This window comes from Adelges cooleyi, unplaced genomic scaffold, assembly GCF_023614345.1.
Source record: "Adelges cooleyi isolate 19-005CV unplaced genomic scaffold, UGA_ACOO_1.1 ACOO_flye_CR_arks_rails_tigmint_CR_PRNA_23, whole genome shotgun sequence".
In the NCBI taxonomy this organism is placed as follows: Eukaryota; Metazoa; Arthropoda; class Insecta; order Hemiptera; family Adelgidae; genus Adelges; species Adelges cooleyi.
Genome location: NW_026095893.1, coordinates 7,921,670 through 7,941,153, shown reverse-complemented (window position 1 = coordinate 7,941,153; position 19,484 = coordinate 7,921,670). Strand labels below are relative to the sequence as shown.

Sequence of the window (19,484 nt, the reverse complement as noted above, 5' to 3'; positions counted from 1 at the left end):
GTTAAATCCTTAACAATGCCTGCTATTGTCTAATAACTATAAATATACATAAATAATGTCTTGATAATAATTGAATAGTTTTATAGACCTCTAAACTTTAAGTTATCCAGATTAAAATATTTTTGAATATTGAAAACTATATACTAAGTTTTATTCAAATTCAACTATAAGAAACTCGTAAAACTATGTAAATATGTTTTAATAACTAAATATTATATTACTTCATTATTTGAAATTTAATGATTTTCAAATATTTTTGATAGAGACAGTGATAACAATATTGGTTTAAAATGGCTACAGTCTAATGATTATAATTACAGACTGAAATAATAAATAATAATAATGACCAATTATTTATTTCCCGGTTTGTGTATAGGAATGAAGACACATTTGACATTTGTTAAAACTATTAGGGCACTTACCTGAAGATAACAATAAATTAAATTCCTACAACTTTTATTCTTTTCATAGTTAAGTACAACTATTTAACAGTATAAAGTTAGAATTATCTTCTACAAGTTTGAACTAGTAGTTCTAACTAAACTATGTAGGTATATGATATTCCTAAAACAATTATATCTTTCTTAATGATAAATAAAAATGGGATTATCTAATCTGTTTTTAAATTTTCACTAAGTTAAAATAGAGTTAACCAGACCGCTTGATATCCAACCTTTTAATATCTGATTTGATAATTTTATTATATACATTTTAGTAGAATTGGAAATAGCCTCATTAATTTTCCCATTAAATATGTCCATAGCTACGTCTATATCATTTAAATTTTCACAACTTGACCAATCTTAAGTAAATATTAACATATTTAAATCAGTCATATTATAGCCTATTAAACTTGTTGTGTGCAAAATAGCAGATCTGGATGAGAACGAGATAAGAGCATATACTTTCAAATATGATGAGATGCTGCAACTTGCAATTGTATCTATTTATTTTATAATATGTATTATTTCTATATTTTTTTATAATATAAGAAAAGTATACATTTCTTAATAAATGGAATGTAGACAGCATTAATAACAGAAAAACCATGACTGATGTAAGTATCTATTCTATACATAATATCACTTCTATTTATTTCTACTTAATACTTTATTTCCTTTGTTTTATTGTATTTTAATGTAATTATAAAGTGAGATTGAAGAAAAGCATGTTGTTTTTGGTTCTACTTCCTTAAGAAATTTAACTAAAATAATAGAATCATGAAGAGACTTTAATAAACATTTTTAAAGATGTAGTAATTATAAGAAAAAATGAAACAATAAATAACAACACAAATTTGTTTAGACGTGTCTTAAAAAGATAAATTAAATCCCTAAGCTGTTATGTACTAAAATATTCAGGATACTTATGTGTGGTATTAAAACTTTAACTTCATTGTAGAGATTTGATTATCGCTAAGTAAATGGCCATGTTAAATGAATAAGTACTTAGATTAACCTCGTTTTTCGAGAAGATGTATCAAATCAAAGTTGACGTTTGAAAAACTGGACAATTTTGTTTTCGGGTTTTCCCGGTTTTAAGGAAGGTGTTGACTATTTTTAGTTTTAACCCTTCAAAATACCATCTGCATACGATTTTGGACCATAGAAGTGCTAGGTATGTGAATAATTCGGTTTACAGGAAAAAAGTAGTTTTTTTGTGTACATACACAAAAAAAAAAGAAAAAACACCATTATAAAACCAATACCTTCACAGCTAAAAATGTACACACAATTTTTGTAAATATATTTAATTAATTTTAGTCGTTTTTTAACCACTATTCTCAAAAAATACGTTAGGACTTGTAAACATAAAAAAGAATGTTTTAATTAAGTATAGTACTTTTTGTATGTTTTTAAAATTAACTTTGGTATTTCAAAATTATCAGCCAAAAATTCAATATTTGTATAATATATAAATGTATAAATCTGTTCTAATCTAAAACAATTTATGGTAAAATAATTGAGTTAGACATAACCATTCAAATAAAATTCGACTATATAGATTTAATTTCTAGTTTTCATTGAGTATAAATATGGTAAAATCTAAAATAATGGTTAACAACAATAATTAATGATTTACATTTTTTTAAATTCAAAACATTATTTTCGCATTTACACTTGTTTTTAATTATTAATTATCATCAGTCCAATTAAAATAATATGCGTAGTTTTTACTTTTTATTTTAAAATAGTTTTAAAAAATAGCGTTTTCCGTTTACTATGTTTACATGATATTGTTTATCATTATGTGGCATGTGTGTACGGGAATAAGAATTACATTTTTTTTTTACATCAGTAGATTTTTTTTTTCAGCAGCTGCTCATGTTATGACTACAATATTGGCAGCACCATAATGAAGACGGAGAGAGAGGTCACCGGACAAGACACCCTTCCTTTCTTCGACGGGCCGTCTGGTCTTTTGCACCACTCGAGAGATCTGTCGGCCATTGTCGTCGACCATTGGTCTTCATTTGCCGCACGGCCTTCGAGCACGGCACATCAGCTGATATTACCTCACAAGTTCTTTTTCAATACAATTATCGTCGTTTAGGTATGAAAAATTCCATTTAAAATACCACATACTCTGTTAAAACTTATACCGAACGACACGGTTTTTAAAAATACAACCGCAATGGCCGCCAAACTGAATGTGGATATGAACTACGCCATAATGACCATCAACTCTCAAATCGTGTACAAGCCTCTGGATCAGAACAAAGACCCAGAACCCGACAACGACCATGAAGTTTACGTGGGTAATTTGCCGTTGCACTACACCATCGAAAAATTCATCAACTTTTCCAAGTAATTACATAATCGTTTCTCGTACCTACGCAAGGCACGGGCGTCTTACTATTTTACTATTTAACTATAGGTGAACTGTTTAAAAAATTACAATTATAATAGATAATATATAAACGATGGTATACTTACTATTAATGATAGTTATAAATTATAACTGTTACAGTAGGTACTCTTTGTTGAGCGATAATTTATAAATTATATATTATATTATAAGTGTAGTCTACCGCTGTCGATTATTTTACAATATTCACGTCGCAGATAGCCTTTTTTCAGCTACCTAGACGTTATAACGCCATGGCGTCATTTCGTTTGTTTCATCATTTTTGTAATATAGATTGTAGTTTATAGTATTCGAAATTAGAGTTTTCCAATTAGGTAAAATTTTTTTCCAAATGACAGACCAGTCGCCGTATGATTTATTTCCAGGGAGATTGCACGGTCAAACGACTGATTGATGTCTACCTATTGCCTTCAGCCATTCAACCATTTTTCTTAGAAATATAGAGCGACTTGGCCTTATCAAATTCACCCGCATTTATTTTATCAACAACAGTCAATAGCTAAAATGGAACATTGCATATTTTTTCTTAGGAGAAAAACGATTATAAATATTTTATAGTTCACCATCACGTCAAAGACGGAACATCTTTGTGGTGCGGTGACCGCTGTCATCGTATGTACCCTATATATAAATTTTTATTTTTTATTTTTAATATTTCCATTCGTACCTACGTATTTTTTTAACAAACTGGGAATTCGAACATTATATGTTGTGTAATTCCAGTATTTACCATACATTTTAAACTAAGTCTTAAATTCGGTATAATGCATTCAATTTTTAAATAAATTATTTTAAAAATAATGTTTCTTTTAGTAACGGTTTTTGATAATTCATATATATTTGGTAGGTATGTACTTTGAAATGATATTAATAAAGTACATAGTCATAAGAAAAGTGTCCTTTACCCAACTTAAAAATCTTAAATCGAATAATGACTGTAAGTAATGTCTTAATATAATATTATGTAATTTAATTAATTTTGTTACAGAAAATCTGGTCCAATATACAGTGTTCGACTACTTAAAGGAAATGGAGGATTGAATAAAGGGTTTGGCTATATAATGTATAGAAATTTAGCTGCTGTTGAAGTTGCCATTGATATGTACAATGGAACGTTACTTAAAGAAAGTGAGATGGGTAAGCCATTGATTGTACAAAAGAGTTTAAGAAATACAATCATGATGATATATGGACTTTCCCAAAGAAACAACACAAAACACTTCATTAAAAATGTAATATACAACATTGTATTTTTCTATCAGTTTGAAATTTAAAACTAAATATGTTATGCTATATTTTTTAGGAAATCAATTTTTTTGTACTCAACCATCCTTCATTATTGTTAAAGTTTGAATGTGAAGATGATTCCAAGATATTTTTGTCTTTCAAATCACTTAAGTATATTAGACAAATTATACTACTTATAGTAGCAATACTATAAAACTAATTATGTTTTTTAGAGCAGCACAAATTTTTAAGAAAAAACTAAAAGATTCATTTAATAGATATGGAGTTAAAATGTACTATTTTAATGACACAGAAAACTGGGTAAGCATAATTATATAAATAGGTTGTTTTTTAAACTAATAATGCATGAAATTGTATGTATTTATATTTACAGTACTTAGAAAGTATAATGTTGTAATGTAGAATTAGGCGCAATCAATGATTTTTTTTAAACATTATTATTTAAATGTATGTTGACAGCGTATATCCTACGACTACCACCAAATTTTGGTTTGTTACACCTAACACCTAATAAAAGTTTGTACAGTACGGGGTTAAAACAAATTAAGAAATAATTGACTAATTTTATTTATATTATAATTTATTATTCCTTTTATTTAGCGCCAACAAAACTACCTATAATACATTAAAAACAAAAGAAAGGAACACAAATAATTAAAATATAATATATTATATAAATTTAATTTAATTTTTAATTAATGAAATTAAATCACTTTTAATTACTCTTTAAACAGATAATATGCATGATATTTGATTTAACAATTTATTTATTATTATTAATTTTTTTTTAGTAGCCTTTATTAAAAAACAATTCATTTAACCTGACGAGTTTTCTTCATTAAAACTATTACCTACTCTAGGAAGAGAAAAAACATATTTAATAAAACGTAGAAGGTAAAATATCTATTAACTTGTGCTTGAAACGACAAACTATGATAAGGTGGATAATCAGCTAATCATTATAAACAGCTGCTGAGGCTTACGAGTTGTTATCAGTTTTCTATCGATTGCGCACCGGCTGCACAATTTTGTTTTTATCTTAAAGTTGACATTTTACAATTATTTATTTTTTCGTTTTCCTTAAATAACTGCCCGTGTGGTAATTGTTTTGTTTATAAATTTTCTCATTTCATATTTTGAGTTCTTCATAATGTCTAATTCTTATGATACATATGTATCTCCTTTGTCGACAAGATATGCTTCAGTAGAAATGAAGTACAATTTTAGTGACAAGAAAAAGTTTACAACATGGAGATATCTCTGGACAGTATTAGCGCAAGCTGAAAAGGTAAAATAAATTTATACTTATATATACTTTGGAATTTGCAAAACAATATTAGAATCTAGTTTATTTCATAGCTACTTTGTATATTATACTGATAAAATAGTGGGAACAAAAATATCCAATAAAGAAATCTACTAACTTACAAAAAAGTTAGCCGATGTTATTCAAATGTTCTTTTTTTAAAAAATTCACCAAAATCGTAAACGTATTTTTGGCATTATAAGTTTGTAATTAAAGTTAATTAATGTTTTTTCTTAAATTTGCCACTCGATTAAATTATTTTTGATTATATGATAGCAAGTGAACATCAGTATCTAAGTCGCTAAGTGGTTCAATTGATAATGGACATCTAATTGGCAATTACATTAGACATTTTTACAAAGAAGCACGAGTGTTATATTTATTTCATAAAAAAATACTGATAGGTATCCTTATTGAGATTTACTTAATGGGATTTATACATTTTTTTTTCTTCAAAAATTAAGCAATAAGACTAATAATTATTGATAAGTTTTGATAAATAACCCAAGAAATAATTCATTTAGCTAAAAAAGTTTTTTAAAACAATATTAAAATATAATTTATGAAATTATTTATGCGTTTTTGGATCTTAAAATTATTTACAATAATACAGATGTGTAAGTGTTTGGTTTTTCCTCTGGTGCTTTTGATTAAATGTAAAATCTATTATCAGAAGATGACAATTTCTGTGGATACATCTCTGTAAATATTGTAGACATAATTTTTTTATTACATACATTCATTACTTCACATTCGCTATCATCATACCATTCATATTATTTGGCATCATGAATAATTTAACCGTTTGATATTGAAACCAATATATCTGTTATAGGTATTATTTTATCATATATTTGATAATATTAATATTTATTACTAACTTTTTACACCTAACACCAACAATATGATTTTGTATGTTTGTTGAAGCTTGTTTGAATTATATTATTGGAATATGTAACTGACTTATTAAATGTTAAATACAAATGAATTCAATTAATCTTATATTGTTATTATATTATATAGTTTGGTAACAAATGTACAAAATAGTTGATTAGATTTGAAGACTAACTAAAATGTAGTTTTACTAAAATTGTATAATGTAGTTAGTAAAAATAGTAACATGAACCTATTTTATGACTTAGCTGTAAATAGTATTTGTATTAAATATAACATATTATTATAATATATTAAAATGTTATAATTTTAATTTTAACTAACGGATGACTGGAATTTTTCGAATTAAAGGAAAGATGGGAAGATTTAAAGAAAAGTATTTTAATTAATCCACAAGGTAACAGAGTGCGTTTTGTGCCTATTGTTCCAAACAATGCCACCCGACCAAATGTAATGTCTCCGACTCCGTATAAACGTTTGCTTTTCAAGCCATTTATCCCAAAGCATATTGCTAACTGTTCCAATGAAGAAAATATCAATTTACCAGAGCACTCAAAAATTCCAGATAACTATTCAAAATCCAACCAGTCTGACAATTTTGAGATGTCCAATTATCCAGCAGGAATTAATATGAAAAAAAATAGAACTACAAGCTCACAATTACATCATGCTTTTCAAGGCTTACGTCCGATGACTTCTATTAATAATAACTGTAATATTAGCTCATTTGATAAGGGTTTGCCTTCAGTACAATCGCGTTCTGTCTGGACTAATAACAATTGCTTGAAAAATGTTGGTTTAAATTTGTCATCATCAAATAATGATATGTTTAGAAGACCGTTATCGTCTATAGACTTCAATTGTCCCACTCAGGTTGTGTCTAATGTAAACTATGTTATGAAACCTAAATTGCAAAAAAATAGCCAACCACCGTCTAGTCCATTAACCGATTTTTCTAAACCTCAATCGTATTCTATGTCTGGATCACCTAATTTAAAAGTATATTCTTCTTCAACTGAACGTTTAAATGCTTCGTGGTTTTCTCCGAGTCTACTCAAAAAATCTTCTGCAACTTCTGCAACTAATCAACCCACCAGTACAACATTAGATACTAATGCTTTTAACATAGAAGATATTTGGAAAAGCATTGTTCATTGTCAACCACCAAGAATGTGATATTTTTTGTTTTTATTATTCAGTTTAATAGGTGTGTACCACAAAGGTGTTAAATAATGTTAATTAAAATTTTTAGTTCAATATTTATCAATACATAATTAGGATATTTTACGAATTAAAAAAATGTACTAAAAAGAATATTATTAATATTTTAAAATAATACCCTAAAATACATTTCATTGATTTTAAAATAGATATTTATGTCTATTATACATAGTTAATTTATACAATTGTCGTGATCAATACTTTTAGTTTTTATTCTTTAAATTTTCATTAACTACTTAGTATTTAAAATTTTCTTTTTTCAATCAAAATTTGAAATTATGTTGCTTCTTTATTCTTATTTTTATTATTCGTTTTAGCGTACACATTGATTTTATGGGAAATTAAATTTTCTTTTTAGAAGTGTAACCCACCCCTTCACCTTTCGTTGTTATAATTATAACCTATATAATTAAAGACAAAGTTACAATAACTTGGTTTTTTTATTTAAACCATATTTTATAAAGTAATGAGTTATTAGATAATTTAATTTTGTTTTATAATGAAAACGTGTTAATTATAATGTTATATACAATAAATGTAGATAATTATTATGTACTATTATAGTTGTATAATAAATCTACTCGAACTGGTTTCTTAATAATCTATACTTACATTATTGTAATCTATCATTCTGTTATAATGCTTTATGTTAGTGTTCAGCTACAATAATCATGTGTGGTAGTCTACCAAGTTTGATTTGTTATGTTAATTATTATTATTTCGTAACCATCGCAGTTACAATATTAGCGTTATCAAACTTTACGTGAAAAAACATTAGGTAGTTTTGTATTGTAATTATTTTGATATTAAATTCATATAATCCTTAACATGTTAATGACCTGATTGGAATGTCAATAAGTTATCTTACGGTTTAAAACCATTATTGAACCCCCTATCATGGCGTGATTGTTCCAACCTGGAAACTATGTTGGAATATAGATGTAAAAGTTATATTTGATTTTATATAATTAACTCTTAGTATGAAAATACATTTATACATAAAACAAAATAGTACAAGTTAAATATGATTAAAAAATATTAATAAGAGTGTGGTGACGTAAAACAAAAAAAATAACAATCCTTACAAATCATGAAGCCTAGTCGTTTGGTGTATATGGTGATTTGTGTTGCCTTCTGTATGTATGTAATATAGTAACAACAGTAATAGTAATAATAATAATAATAATAGTTTTATTTAAAGTCTTGTTTCCAATCTGGTTGTAATTGATTTTGGTTAGGACTTGGGTAATGCCATAGGAATTATAGGCGATTAGGTTGTTGGCTGTTTGGCTGTAACGTTACCCATACTTAAAAGTTAACACAAAGTCTGCGAAAAACGTTAGCGAAGTCAGAGTGGTGGTCACAGCCGAGGAAATCATCAGATCCATTCGGTGCTTGGACGGTCGTACTTGCAAAGCAAACTGTAGGGCTCTCCAGTCTGAGAATATTACACCGGCAGCTATGGCCAACATGGCTCCATACCAGCAGGATACGACCAAACACTATGGAAGAAATCAATGTTATATTGTTTTAAATCAATATCATAACTCTATGTTATAATAATCATAGCTTAAAGAAATATTATGCGCTAGAACTATTTCTAAATACTAATACAAATCAAGTACAAAGTTGGTGCAGTTGCTTTGGAAAGAAAATTTATTACACTAGGGTTAACATTCAGTGTGGTAATATATCTAGCCATAATTTATTTTGTATTTAATTGCTGAAGTGTTTGCAAGAGTTATATTGAAAGGTCATTAACGTGTTAACAAGTTTAAGTTAGACCTTGTCAGTTCTTTAAATGTGATGTAAAATCGTGGTGTCATCGGGAAGTTTACAAAGTCGTAAAGACAAAAAGCACAATCATGATATCAGTAGATGATTACGAGGGACTAGGACTTAGACTCACCGGTTTTTTGGGTATCCGCTGTTGAAGGAAATGACTGGCCACTATCAATAGGTCGACGAGGACTGCTCCAGACATAGCTGAGTATACGAACCCTGCCCGTCCTGTGCTCGTGTGCAGTCTAGACGAATATGGGCTGACGATGAGGCACATGCTGGTCAATCCTAAGAGCTGAACGAGGGACACATTTTAGTAGGTATAAACAAGAATAACGTTATTTTGCGATACGGCAAAAGTGATAATTTGTCATAAGAGTGTCAAGTCGAATGTGCGGGTACTCACGATTTCCACGACTTTGATGAGAAAAGGCGAAGCTGCCAACAGCGACTCCTTGAGAGACTTGTCGTTGGCCATGACGGTAACGTCTGCCGAAACTCCACTAAACGACTGTGGGTTGTTCGAATGCGTGGGTGTTGTCGCTCTTAACTTGTCCGAAGGGGTAGGGCGCGACTTAATTGTTACAAATAACAGCCACAATTAAGTTTTTGATGTGTTACACCTAAGAGTATTAAGGGTAATGGTTGTTTAACGCGCAGGCGATACACTCCTTCCTGGCTGCACCGTCGTCCTGGCGTTAACCGAATATCTCCCTCCACTCACCGGTATACATCTATGTGTTTTCCTTATTGTTGTTATTACTAGCTAGTGTTTTTTTTTTCTTATAGATATTCCTTAACGACTATAATATTAGTTTTGCCGTAACCAGAGGAAGTGATCTCTCGGTCGCTCTCCCACCGTGTCGGACGTTACACCCAACTCGGAAACATTTTTCACAGTAGCCGCAACCATAATATTACCATTGTGCTAACGCCCTGCGCCGACCACGAGGGACACGATGTGGGCTATTGTACACCTATCTGGTCATGTTGTTTCGGATTTTTATTTCAATCGTAGGGACAACAAGTGCCGGCCTAGTTGTGGCGTGTGAACGTCGCCTGGAAGCGACGTGCGAAGCGGGTGCGCGTTCACTACTTTCCGACCGACGGTTTCGCCGGTTTCCTTTGCATAATATGGAGTTTTCTTACAGATTTTTTTTTCCTACTCCGAAACAAATCGATTCGTAACGTATGTTAATTTCCCGACAACGTTACCGTCGCGTTTTTTTAAAAATAAGAACGCAGTAAGCCAGAAAGCAAAACCCATTTGATTTCATTGCGCCAGACAAGTAATTAATAAATGCGATCACGATTTCCCTAAAATTAAAGAGACAAATAAAAAACATTTTATTACGAATTGTCGGTAATCAATGGACCGGCATTATAGTTCTGATTAAAACATACATTTTTAACGATTGTATAGTTGTTTTTTTAACAAACTTCGAATGTCTCAACAATAAAATATCTCGTTTAATCGCCTCAATTTCGTTCAATATTAACAGTATTTATTAACGCTTTCAGTATATTATTAATTATTGTCTACATAGATAAACATTACTCAACTGGTTCACTTAGTAATCACAAACCACGCCTAGCTATACAGAATAATTTTTTTTTATCATGGGCCACTCAATATCTCACTGAGTTCAATTAATAATTTAATTTTTTTTTGGGCGCACTTTTCACCCACACTTTCCCTCTCGTTCTAACTTTTAAGCTTTTATAACTGTAAAAATAGTGTTTCAAAACTGGTTATCAACCAGTCAACATTTTTAGTAAAATATTCTTAATTTAAAAAGTTAATAAAATATGTACGTTACCGTTTAAGTTTCAGAAGTTTCTATCATAAAAACTAATTTGAGAGGGGGTAAGAACAAAAAAGTTTGTGGGAAATTAAGATCACATCATATAAAATCTCTTTGAAGAAAAACAATTAAATTATTAATTAAACCCAGTGAAATATTGAGTGGCCCATGATAAAACAATCACCCTGTGTTATGATTTATAATGCGTTAAACTTGTGCGTATTGTGCTTGAAAGTCTAGTTGTTAATAAGACTAGTCTTCAATAATATTATATGTTGTAAGTCTAATAAACTGGAAAATTTCTAGATTAAAATTTTAAATATTATAAAACCATTTGCACTCGGCGCAATATTTGAATCCTAATTTTATAATATACTGTGTAATCACGGGACTAAAAGACACTTAAAAGTAGGTAGTGAGCATAGAATAATTTTTGTCAAACATAATATTACATATTATGTAATAACCAGTCCTGGCATTAAAAATATATTCCAGACAGCAGACTCTTCTTAACTCGGCCAATTTTATAGCTCGAGAATTAGCAAGATACACATAAAATACAAATTTATTTTTACTTATCATAGTAAGATAATTTTTCTGTATGAAATGCGTAAAATAAAAAAGTTTATACTTCATTTTTATATTAATTTACCTGTATTTCATTAAGATTATTTGAACTTGCAATTTTCTGAATTATTTTATCACAGCTCAGAGTTTATTTAAATTAAATAAACTCAATTTTTACTATTAGTTGTTCAGTCGTACAGTTAAAATATAATGTTTAATGGACTTGACGAACATTACATAATATTACAATTATGTTTATAACAATTAATAGGTTTATTATTTGTATCGCTTTTTTAATGAGTTCTGTAAAGACATTCTATTTGCAACTTTTTTTATTCAGTGCAAACAAAACTAGTCATTTAAAAAACAATTTATTATGCTGATATCAATAATTATAATTTTAAGAAAATTTGAATGACCGGAACTTGATCTGAACCTTGCTTATGTTTTCAGCTTTTATATTGTTAGCAAATTACGATAACCTCGACCTTATTTAACTATAATTGAAATCTGTTAAAAATTAACTTCTATTATTTGCTACCACTACTAAGTTATTTTCAGCACCGTTTGCTTATTATCATGCACGTCATTCATAGCTAATAACACAGATGACTAATCGAATTTTCTGTATTTCACATTGGTGCGTGTTATCTGTTACCTAATCCTTTAAGTGTAAATAATAAAAATAAGTAGTTTTACCATTAAAAAAGTCAACAGTTTTTAAATAACAACCTATACATTCTATATAAAATGTTTGTTTATTGTGGATTATACCATATGTATATAATTCTAATTTCTATTACATTGTATTATATCTAATATTAAAACTTAATATCTATGGACAGCTGACGTGTTGAATTATATTGCACTATTTAATATCTAATCGTATATCTATATTGATTTTATTTAGACAATAAGAGTTAAAATACATTTTAATATTGCATTAGCCTTAACGTTTCAGTAAATAAACGATTTAAGTAAAATAAATATCGAAACCAAATTATTGTACACAATTACGTTTATAGGTATCCATTTATATGCTACACTTAAAACTTTTATCTTATCGACTAATTAGTTTTATGTACAAATAATAAAAAAAGATTACATGGATGGAATCGATGATGAGAGAGGCGAATAAACATATTAATATATAATATTATGTAATATTTAAACGCTTAGTCTACTGATATACCAAATAAAAACAAATATTCCCAGCGTTTTGTTTGGTTCCTCCGGTGTGCTCAAAGGGTGTTTTGTGTAAAAAAAATATAAAAAAAATATCCTCTGATGAATTAGATTGGAGTGGAAAGGAATTGGCGAGTTATTCGAATTCTATTTCGCGTGCAAAGTGTACAAACGACAGAACCGTATCGATTAGGTAAACGGCTCCAGACAACACGCACAATACTCCCACCGTTATGCCTATTGCCCTTTCCGATGTCACACTGATGTACTTGTTCTCGTTCTGGTAGCCTATCCAATAGTGAAGAGCTATCCCTCCGACTGCGATAAACAAGAACATGCCCACAAAGTTCATGATGATGTCCTGCGAAAATTCCCAGTAGTTATATTACATGTACAATCCTACACTTATACCGTGGCTCCTTTTATGCTAAGTAAAAAAAGGCCCAGTTATAATAATGGACGTTTAATACTCGTGAATAATGTACCCCTTATGTTTAAGCAAAGATTTTGCTTACAAATTATCGCAAACTTACCACCAATGTTTTCTTCTGATGGTTTGAGCCGAACCCATAGGATATCAGTATGACCGTGGTGTATATAAAGAATCCTATGAACACCCCGGAAGCCACGATTTCCGCATCCGGATTTTTCTCCTCGTTTAGATTCCACGTGCCGCCTACTCCCAAAAACTGTCCCCTATATCCCGTTCTGTACAGCACTAGTATAATTATGTTTAACACCTGTAAAAAAAAATAATAAAGTACGACCGTTATTTAGATAGGTACTATTAAAATTTGTCTAAAAAAAATTGTAATAAAATCCCGGCTATAGTCTTACCAGCTTCACCACTTTGATGACAACCGTACCCACGCTGGCTATGTTCACCATCCTACTTGTGCGATCCTTAGGCGGCTGCGGTACAAAACAACAACAGGTCTAGGCCCGCTGACTGACGTCGTTGATTAAACCTGACAAAGCTCTTCATACGACATACTGGCCGTCTTATCTGTTGGCATTGCATATCTCGTCATTGTACGGCATTCTTTCTGCTGACACATAATATTATTTGTCTACATTCTACTGTGTTATGCGCAAGGCGTTGGCCGCGGTGGTACTTGACTCCTGCCACCTGATAAGATTAGAGATTCCGCCGGAGTCATCGGTGTTTACACAACAAATCGTGTCACCATAGACTTGTATACTAAATCGTGGTTATAATATGGTTTTATCGTATTGTGCTTGGAATATTACTTTTAAAACTAGAATATCGTGGCAACAACAGCGAACGCCGCGCCTCCAAAAGTGTTTTGATTACTTTATTATTTTTTACACAAAAGAGATTTCAACGACTGATTTTTTAACGATTTGAAATATTTCTAGGAACTTGGTTTGGACATAACCGACGAACAGCTGAAGGAACTACAGGAAAACGTGGAAAATGTGGACTTTGAAGCGGCCGCCAAAGAAGAAAAGCTCACCCGACATGACATCATGGCCCACGTGCATACTTACGCAACCTGCTGTCCGACCGCCGCGCCTATTATTCATTTGGGAGCAACTTCTTGTGATATAGGAGACAACGCCGTAAGCATACTTACCACCATGTTCTGTAGATATAGTATACAGTTTCATTCAGAAACTGGCCAAGTGTTAAGCAATGCGAATAAAAGAGCAGTGTTGCTCATGAAAGTAGGAGTGAAGTGGGGTTATGAACTAAATAAATAGCAGACTTGGCCACAATGTAGATATCACTTTGATAGGCTGACATTTTTGGTAGGGCGTTTGGAACTTGGCCCTTTTTCACTGTTAGGTTTTTGTTGTATATCCCTGTGGATAGGGGAGAAAGAATACTTCCAAGGTCTACACGCATGTCGTAAAAAGCTACTAAAGTATGTCATTGAGGCCAAATGTTAAATGGCCTTCGACAGAATCACTCCTTGAGACATACCTCCCCAGCCCGTAAATAACGACTAGCGCTACTAGTCGGTCCGCGGTCGTTGGGGAGCCCTCCTGGGTGAAGTGAACCATTAAAGCCAAGGAACACTCCCTCAAGCGGCATTAAATTTTAGAAAATTGCAACTTTCAGATTTTTCTCTTTTGTTACACTATAAGAATTACCTTTGTGCCAAATTTCACATTTCACCTATACGGGAAGCGTTTTATAATTTTGATGACGAGTGAGTGAGTCAGTCAGTCAGTAAAAAAATTAAAAATTAAAAATTCTCCCCTTATGAAAAGGCTTATTATTAAGGGCTCATTTTTTCACAGTATCCTAAGCTACTTGAGCTTAATCTATGTTTTAAGTTTTAAAAGCTTATCTTAAGAGGAAACAGAGATATGTGGGTTAGAAAACCTGGGTGAATTGGTTCATGTAAAGATACACTGACATTGCTGGAACTTGGCCTGGCGCTCTGCCGTGCGTTCAGATTAATAAATTATTTATTCTAGTTAACTTACAAAGTTAATACACTAATTTAAAACAATTGTAAACAATTGATCAAAAGTGAATTTTCTTCTTTTTTCTTGTACTATTAAAAATAAGTAAGTGATAACTTATTATATATATTGTATGCTTTACAGTTTACCATATCTGAAAAACGTATATGTTTACAGTTTTTATTTTAAAAAACTACAGTAACACTTACCAAAAAACTCGTGTGCTTTTATAATATGGGATTAGTTGTTTTAAACCAATTAGCTGCATGAAATATGTATTAACTTATATTAAACTCAATTTTCAGGACCTGGTGGTAATCAGAGACGCTTTTGACATTCTATTGCCAAAGCTGGCTGGGTGCATAAAGACTTTGGCCGAGTTCGCCGATAACCACAAATCGTTGGCCACATTAGGTTTTACACATTTCCAGTAAGTGTATTTAGTACAATCCCAACTGTTTATTATCATTAAATTTTTATTATTATAATGTATGATTAATCAATTCTCTTGTGTAGACCAGCTCAGCTGACGACCGTTGGTAAGCGGGCATGTCTTTGGCTGCAAGACTTGTTGTTGTGCGAAAAAACGCTGAGTCGTGTCAGATGCGATCTTAAGTTTCGCGGTATCAAAGGAACTACCGGAACTCAGGCGTCCTTCTTGCAACTATTCAATGGTAAATTTAGCTTCGTTTTTCTTTATGTGTTAATGTACCTGTATATTGTTGGATAGGTGACTATGAAAAAGTAAGAAAATTGGACGAGAAAGTGACACAACTTGCAGGGTTCCAGTCATCGTACCCCGTTACAGGACAGACTTACCCTCGAATTGTTGATGCAGAAATTGTGTCCTCTCTAAGTGTTCTTGGATCTGCTACTCATAAGGTATGCTAAACTTATGTCAAGTATTATTAACATCAGATGTATTTTGATTAAGAACGATACTTGATTATGTGTCTGTGGTATTTATTTGTTTGATTTTTAAATATAATTTAAAATTATTGTTTGACAGATGTGCACGGATTTGAGATTATTAGCTGGCATGAATGAAATAGGCGAACCATTTGAAACAACGCAAATTGGTTCTAGCGCTATGGCCTATAAACAAAATCCTATGAGAAGCGAAAGAGTATGTTCTATTGCACGTTACTTAATGAATTTAGTCAATAATCCGCTAAATACTGCATCTGTCCAATGGTTAGAACGTACATTGGACGATAGCGCAAACAGGTATTTATGATTTGTATTTATTCACTATTTATTATGTTGTATTGAAATAATTTGTTTATTTTTAGGCGTTTGTGTTTGTCAGAAGCATTTCTAGCTGCTGACAGTATTATGTTAACATTACAAAATATTCTTGAAGGCTTAACTGTGTTTCCAAAAGTTATATCGAGAAACATAGACAAAGTTTTACCTTTCATGGCCACCGAAAATATCATTATCGCCATGGTTAAATCTGGTGGGGATAGACAAGTAATATAAATTATTATGTTTTGCTTGAAAATTAAAACATTAACTATTGTTGTAATTTGGAAATGTATTGAACATTTATCCTTAGAAGACCTCATTTATTAAGGAGCATTCTATAGTCAAATTTTCAGTAAAACTTAAAATTAATTCCTAAATTTTTTAAACTTCTGTCGTAACTCAGCAAAAAAGTATGTATTTTAATTTACTGACTCTATTTTTGTATAAAACCATATGTTTCTACTTCTAACAGTACGTTCCTAAGAAAAGTCAGATTTAAAATTTTAAAAAATACATTTGAATCCTTAAAATTATTTACAACGCATTGATCAAGGCACAGTTTAAAATTTATTCTTAGTTAAGTTAATGATTTCTATTTCTTAAATTGCAATTTTATAAGTTGTTTAATCATTTTTACCATAATATTAAAAAAAAATTTTAAATATACTTTGATCGATGCAAATAAAAATATTCTTTATTTTTAAAACTATTGTCGGATTACAATTTAAAGGCTCCTTAAATGTAAACATTTGATCATAGAGTATTACAGCTTTTTTTTTGTTTAACTATAATTACTAAGTATATTTTTTTATTTAAAAAAAACTATGGTTAATGAATCTTATCCATCTGCATATATTTTTATGTACTCGAAAAAAATTATTTTCAAATAGTCTTTTGTTATTTTAACAAAAAATGCCAAGGTTTAATGCAGAATATTTAATGAAGTTCAACAATTTATTTGTGATAGCTATTGTTTTTATGTTTTACACTAGGTTTCAATAAACTTTAGTTGGCTCAAAATTCGTCTATTTACTAAACATTTTATCACATTTTACAGTCTCGACATTAATGACTGTTAATTTTGAATACTGTGTTACAACACTGATGTATAATACTTAAAACAATATTAGAAAACTATAACAAAGTTCTTCTTTTACAAATAGATCTAGTTTGATTTTGTATTATATTCATTAAGCAAATTAAAAATATTATTTTATGCTTAAAGTGTGATGTATAACATGACTATAAAATGTTGATTTCTTAATATTTTTTTTTAAATTATATTTTGTTCAATTTGAAATGTTTTTAAACAATGTATTGTATTATTTTTGTAACAATAATTGTAATAAATATTTTTTTTTAGATTTGTCATGAAAAAATAAGAGTTTTGTCATTACAAGCTGCTAGTACGGTTCGCATCGATGGTCAAGATAATGATCTATTAGATAGAGTTGTAAAAGATCCATATTTTGCACCAATACTTGATCAACTACCTCAACTGTTAGATCCGTCTACTTTTATTGGATGTGCTCCAAATCAAGTAAATACTGCCACTAATACAAATAATTATGTTCATGTGTAACAATCGTTATTTTTCAACAGGTTACATACTTTTTGAAGGAAGATGTGCAGCCTATTGTCGATAAATACATTTCGAAAATCAAAACAACTGCTACAGTCTTAGAAATCTAAAGCTAGTCACCAAATTCGATTTTAATTTGTGTTATTGCTTTTAACCAATTTTAGTTGATTTGTTAAAATTTACCTCAATATTTCATTATATGTTTATTATATTATGAGTTAATAATAAGTTTCTTTTATTATTTCAACTTGCTTTTACTCTTATAGAAAATGTTCAATTTTTTTTTAATTTAAACAGTATTACTATAAGGCAATTTAACAATGAACAACCGAATACCAAAAGTTTTGTTTTATTATCATTAACATTACAATACCATTGTAGTGAAGTACATATTGCGTGTTTACACTGTTAAATAATACAGTTACAAGTTAGTATAAGTAACAAAGTTAAAAGACTTATGTCTTCCCGGTCTAAACCAAAACATTAAGGGCAAATTTAGCCATCTACTAGTTAATATTTTTCAAAGTTTTATACTGATTCAAAATAAACCAAAAACAATATGTACTAGGATCAACACGTTCCATTAGCCATTTAGTTAGAACATGGCACAATCATACAATTATTGTTATGACAGTGTTATTCAGGTCACAAAATTTAAAAAAAAACTAAAAAAAGGAACCATTCTAGTTTATAAAGTAATAACACTTATGTAATCACTTAATAATGTATACTAGTTTTTAATAACTAAATTACAATTTTAATATAAAACAATATCCAAACAATAATTATCTAAGAAATCAACCAATTTGCCGTTATTGATGGCTGCCACGTTTTATAAAAAGCAAAATTTTATTACATAGGTATCTATGTAATGTTTTTCCAACTGCGGTCATTTTTTTTTTTTTTTAACGCCTTTTATCACAACTTGTATTTCTTTATTCATCGCCAATAAACATATTATGACCCATATGAAAAGTTAAATAAAGGTTGGTAAAGTATTTTAAATACCTACCAAGTACCAAAATAAAATAGTAACACTCCTGATTAAATAAGTTGTTAAAATGGTTGATTATTGTAACGTCAAATTTGTTGCTAGCTCTACACTCTCGCCTGCCCCTGTCCTATTCGTTTTGACTTTTGAGTATTGAAAACTACATATAGGTATTAATTATAATGTAAATTGTAATACACTAAAAATATAAATACATGTATTGTACTATGTAAGTAGAGTATTGTAATAATAAGGTAGATACATTAAAAACATAAATCGTTAATATCAGAATATCGTTACATAAGTTCTTTATATTTCTTTTACTTCAAGACAAATGTAGTTAATAAGTAA

General features: G+C 29.8%; 4 protein-coding genes across 4 annotated transcripts; 2 read left to right on the top strand and 2 right to left on the bottom strand.

Annotated features, from left to right (window-relative positions):
* Window positions 1–1,003: 1,003 nt before the first annotated feature.
* On the top strand, window positions 1,004–4,762 carry LOC126835319 (probable RNA-binding protein 46). The gene is made up of 7 exons (XM_050567815.1): window positions 1,004–1,057; window positions 2,316–2,807; window positions 3,857–4,100; window positions 4,172–4,266; window positions 4,329–4,416; window positions 4,576–4,632; window positions 4,717–4,762. Exons 2-6 carry the CDS (start codon window positions 2,635–2,637, stop codon window positions 4,618–4,620), a joined length of 645 nt encoding a protein of 214 aa, XP_050423772.1. The 5' UTR covers window positions 1,004–1,057; window positions 2,316–2,634; the 3' UTR covers window positions 4,621–4,632; window positions 4,717–4,762.
* Window positions 4,763–5,104: 342 nt separating this feature from the next.
* LOC126835311 (adenylosuccinate lyase) lies at window positions 5,105–18,389 on the top strand. The gene is made up of 9 exons (XM_050567808.1): window positions 5,105–5,404; window positions 14,257–14,460; window positions 15,618–15,742; window positions 15,829–15,986; window positions 16,043–16,194; window positions 16,322–16,539; window positions 16,605–16,785; window positions 17,924–18,100; window positions 18,163–18,389. The coding sequence occupies exons 1-9, from the start codon at window positions 5,267–5,269 to the stop codon at window positions 18,250–18,252; spliced, it is 1,443 nt and encodes a 480-aa protein (XP_050423765.1). The 5' UTR covers window positions 5,105–5,266; the 3' UTR covers window positions 18,253–18,389.
* On the bottom strand, window positions 8,068–10,929 carry LOC126835326 (uncharacterized). Its single transcript, XM_050567821.1, has 3 exons — window positions 9,726–10,929; window positions 9,447–9,614; window positions 8,068–9,039 (listed from the first exon to the last, which is right to left on the bottom strand). Exons 1-3 carry the CDS (start codon window positions 9,795–9,797, stop codon window positions 8,836–8,838), a joined length of 444 nt encoding a protein of 147 aa, XP_050423778.1. The 5' UTR covers window positions 9,798–10,929; the 3' UTR covers window positions 8,068–8,835.
* On the bottom strand, window positions 12,514–13,916 carry LOC126835323 (protein snakeskin). The gene is made up of 3 exons (XM_050567819.1): window positions 13,714–13,916; window positions 13,410–13,616; window positions 12,514–13,237 (listed from the first exon to the last, which is right to left on the bottom strand). Exons 1-3 carry the CDS (start codon window positions 13,762–13,764, stop codon window positions 13,013–13,015), a joined length of 483 nt encoding a protein of 160 aa, XP_050423776.1. The 5' UTR covers window positions 13,765–13,916; the 3' UTR covers window positions 12,514–13,012.
* Window positions 18,390–19,484: the final 1,095 nt, after the last annotated feature.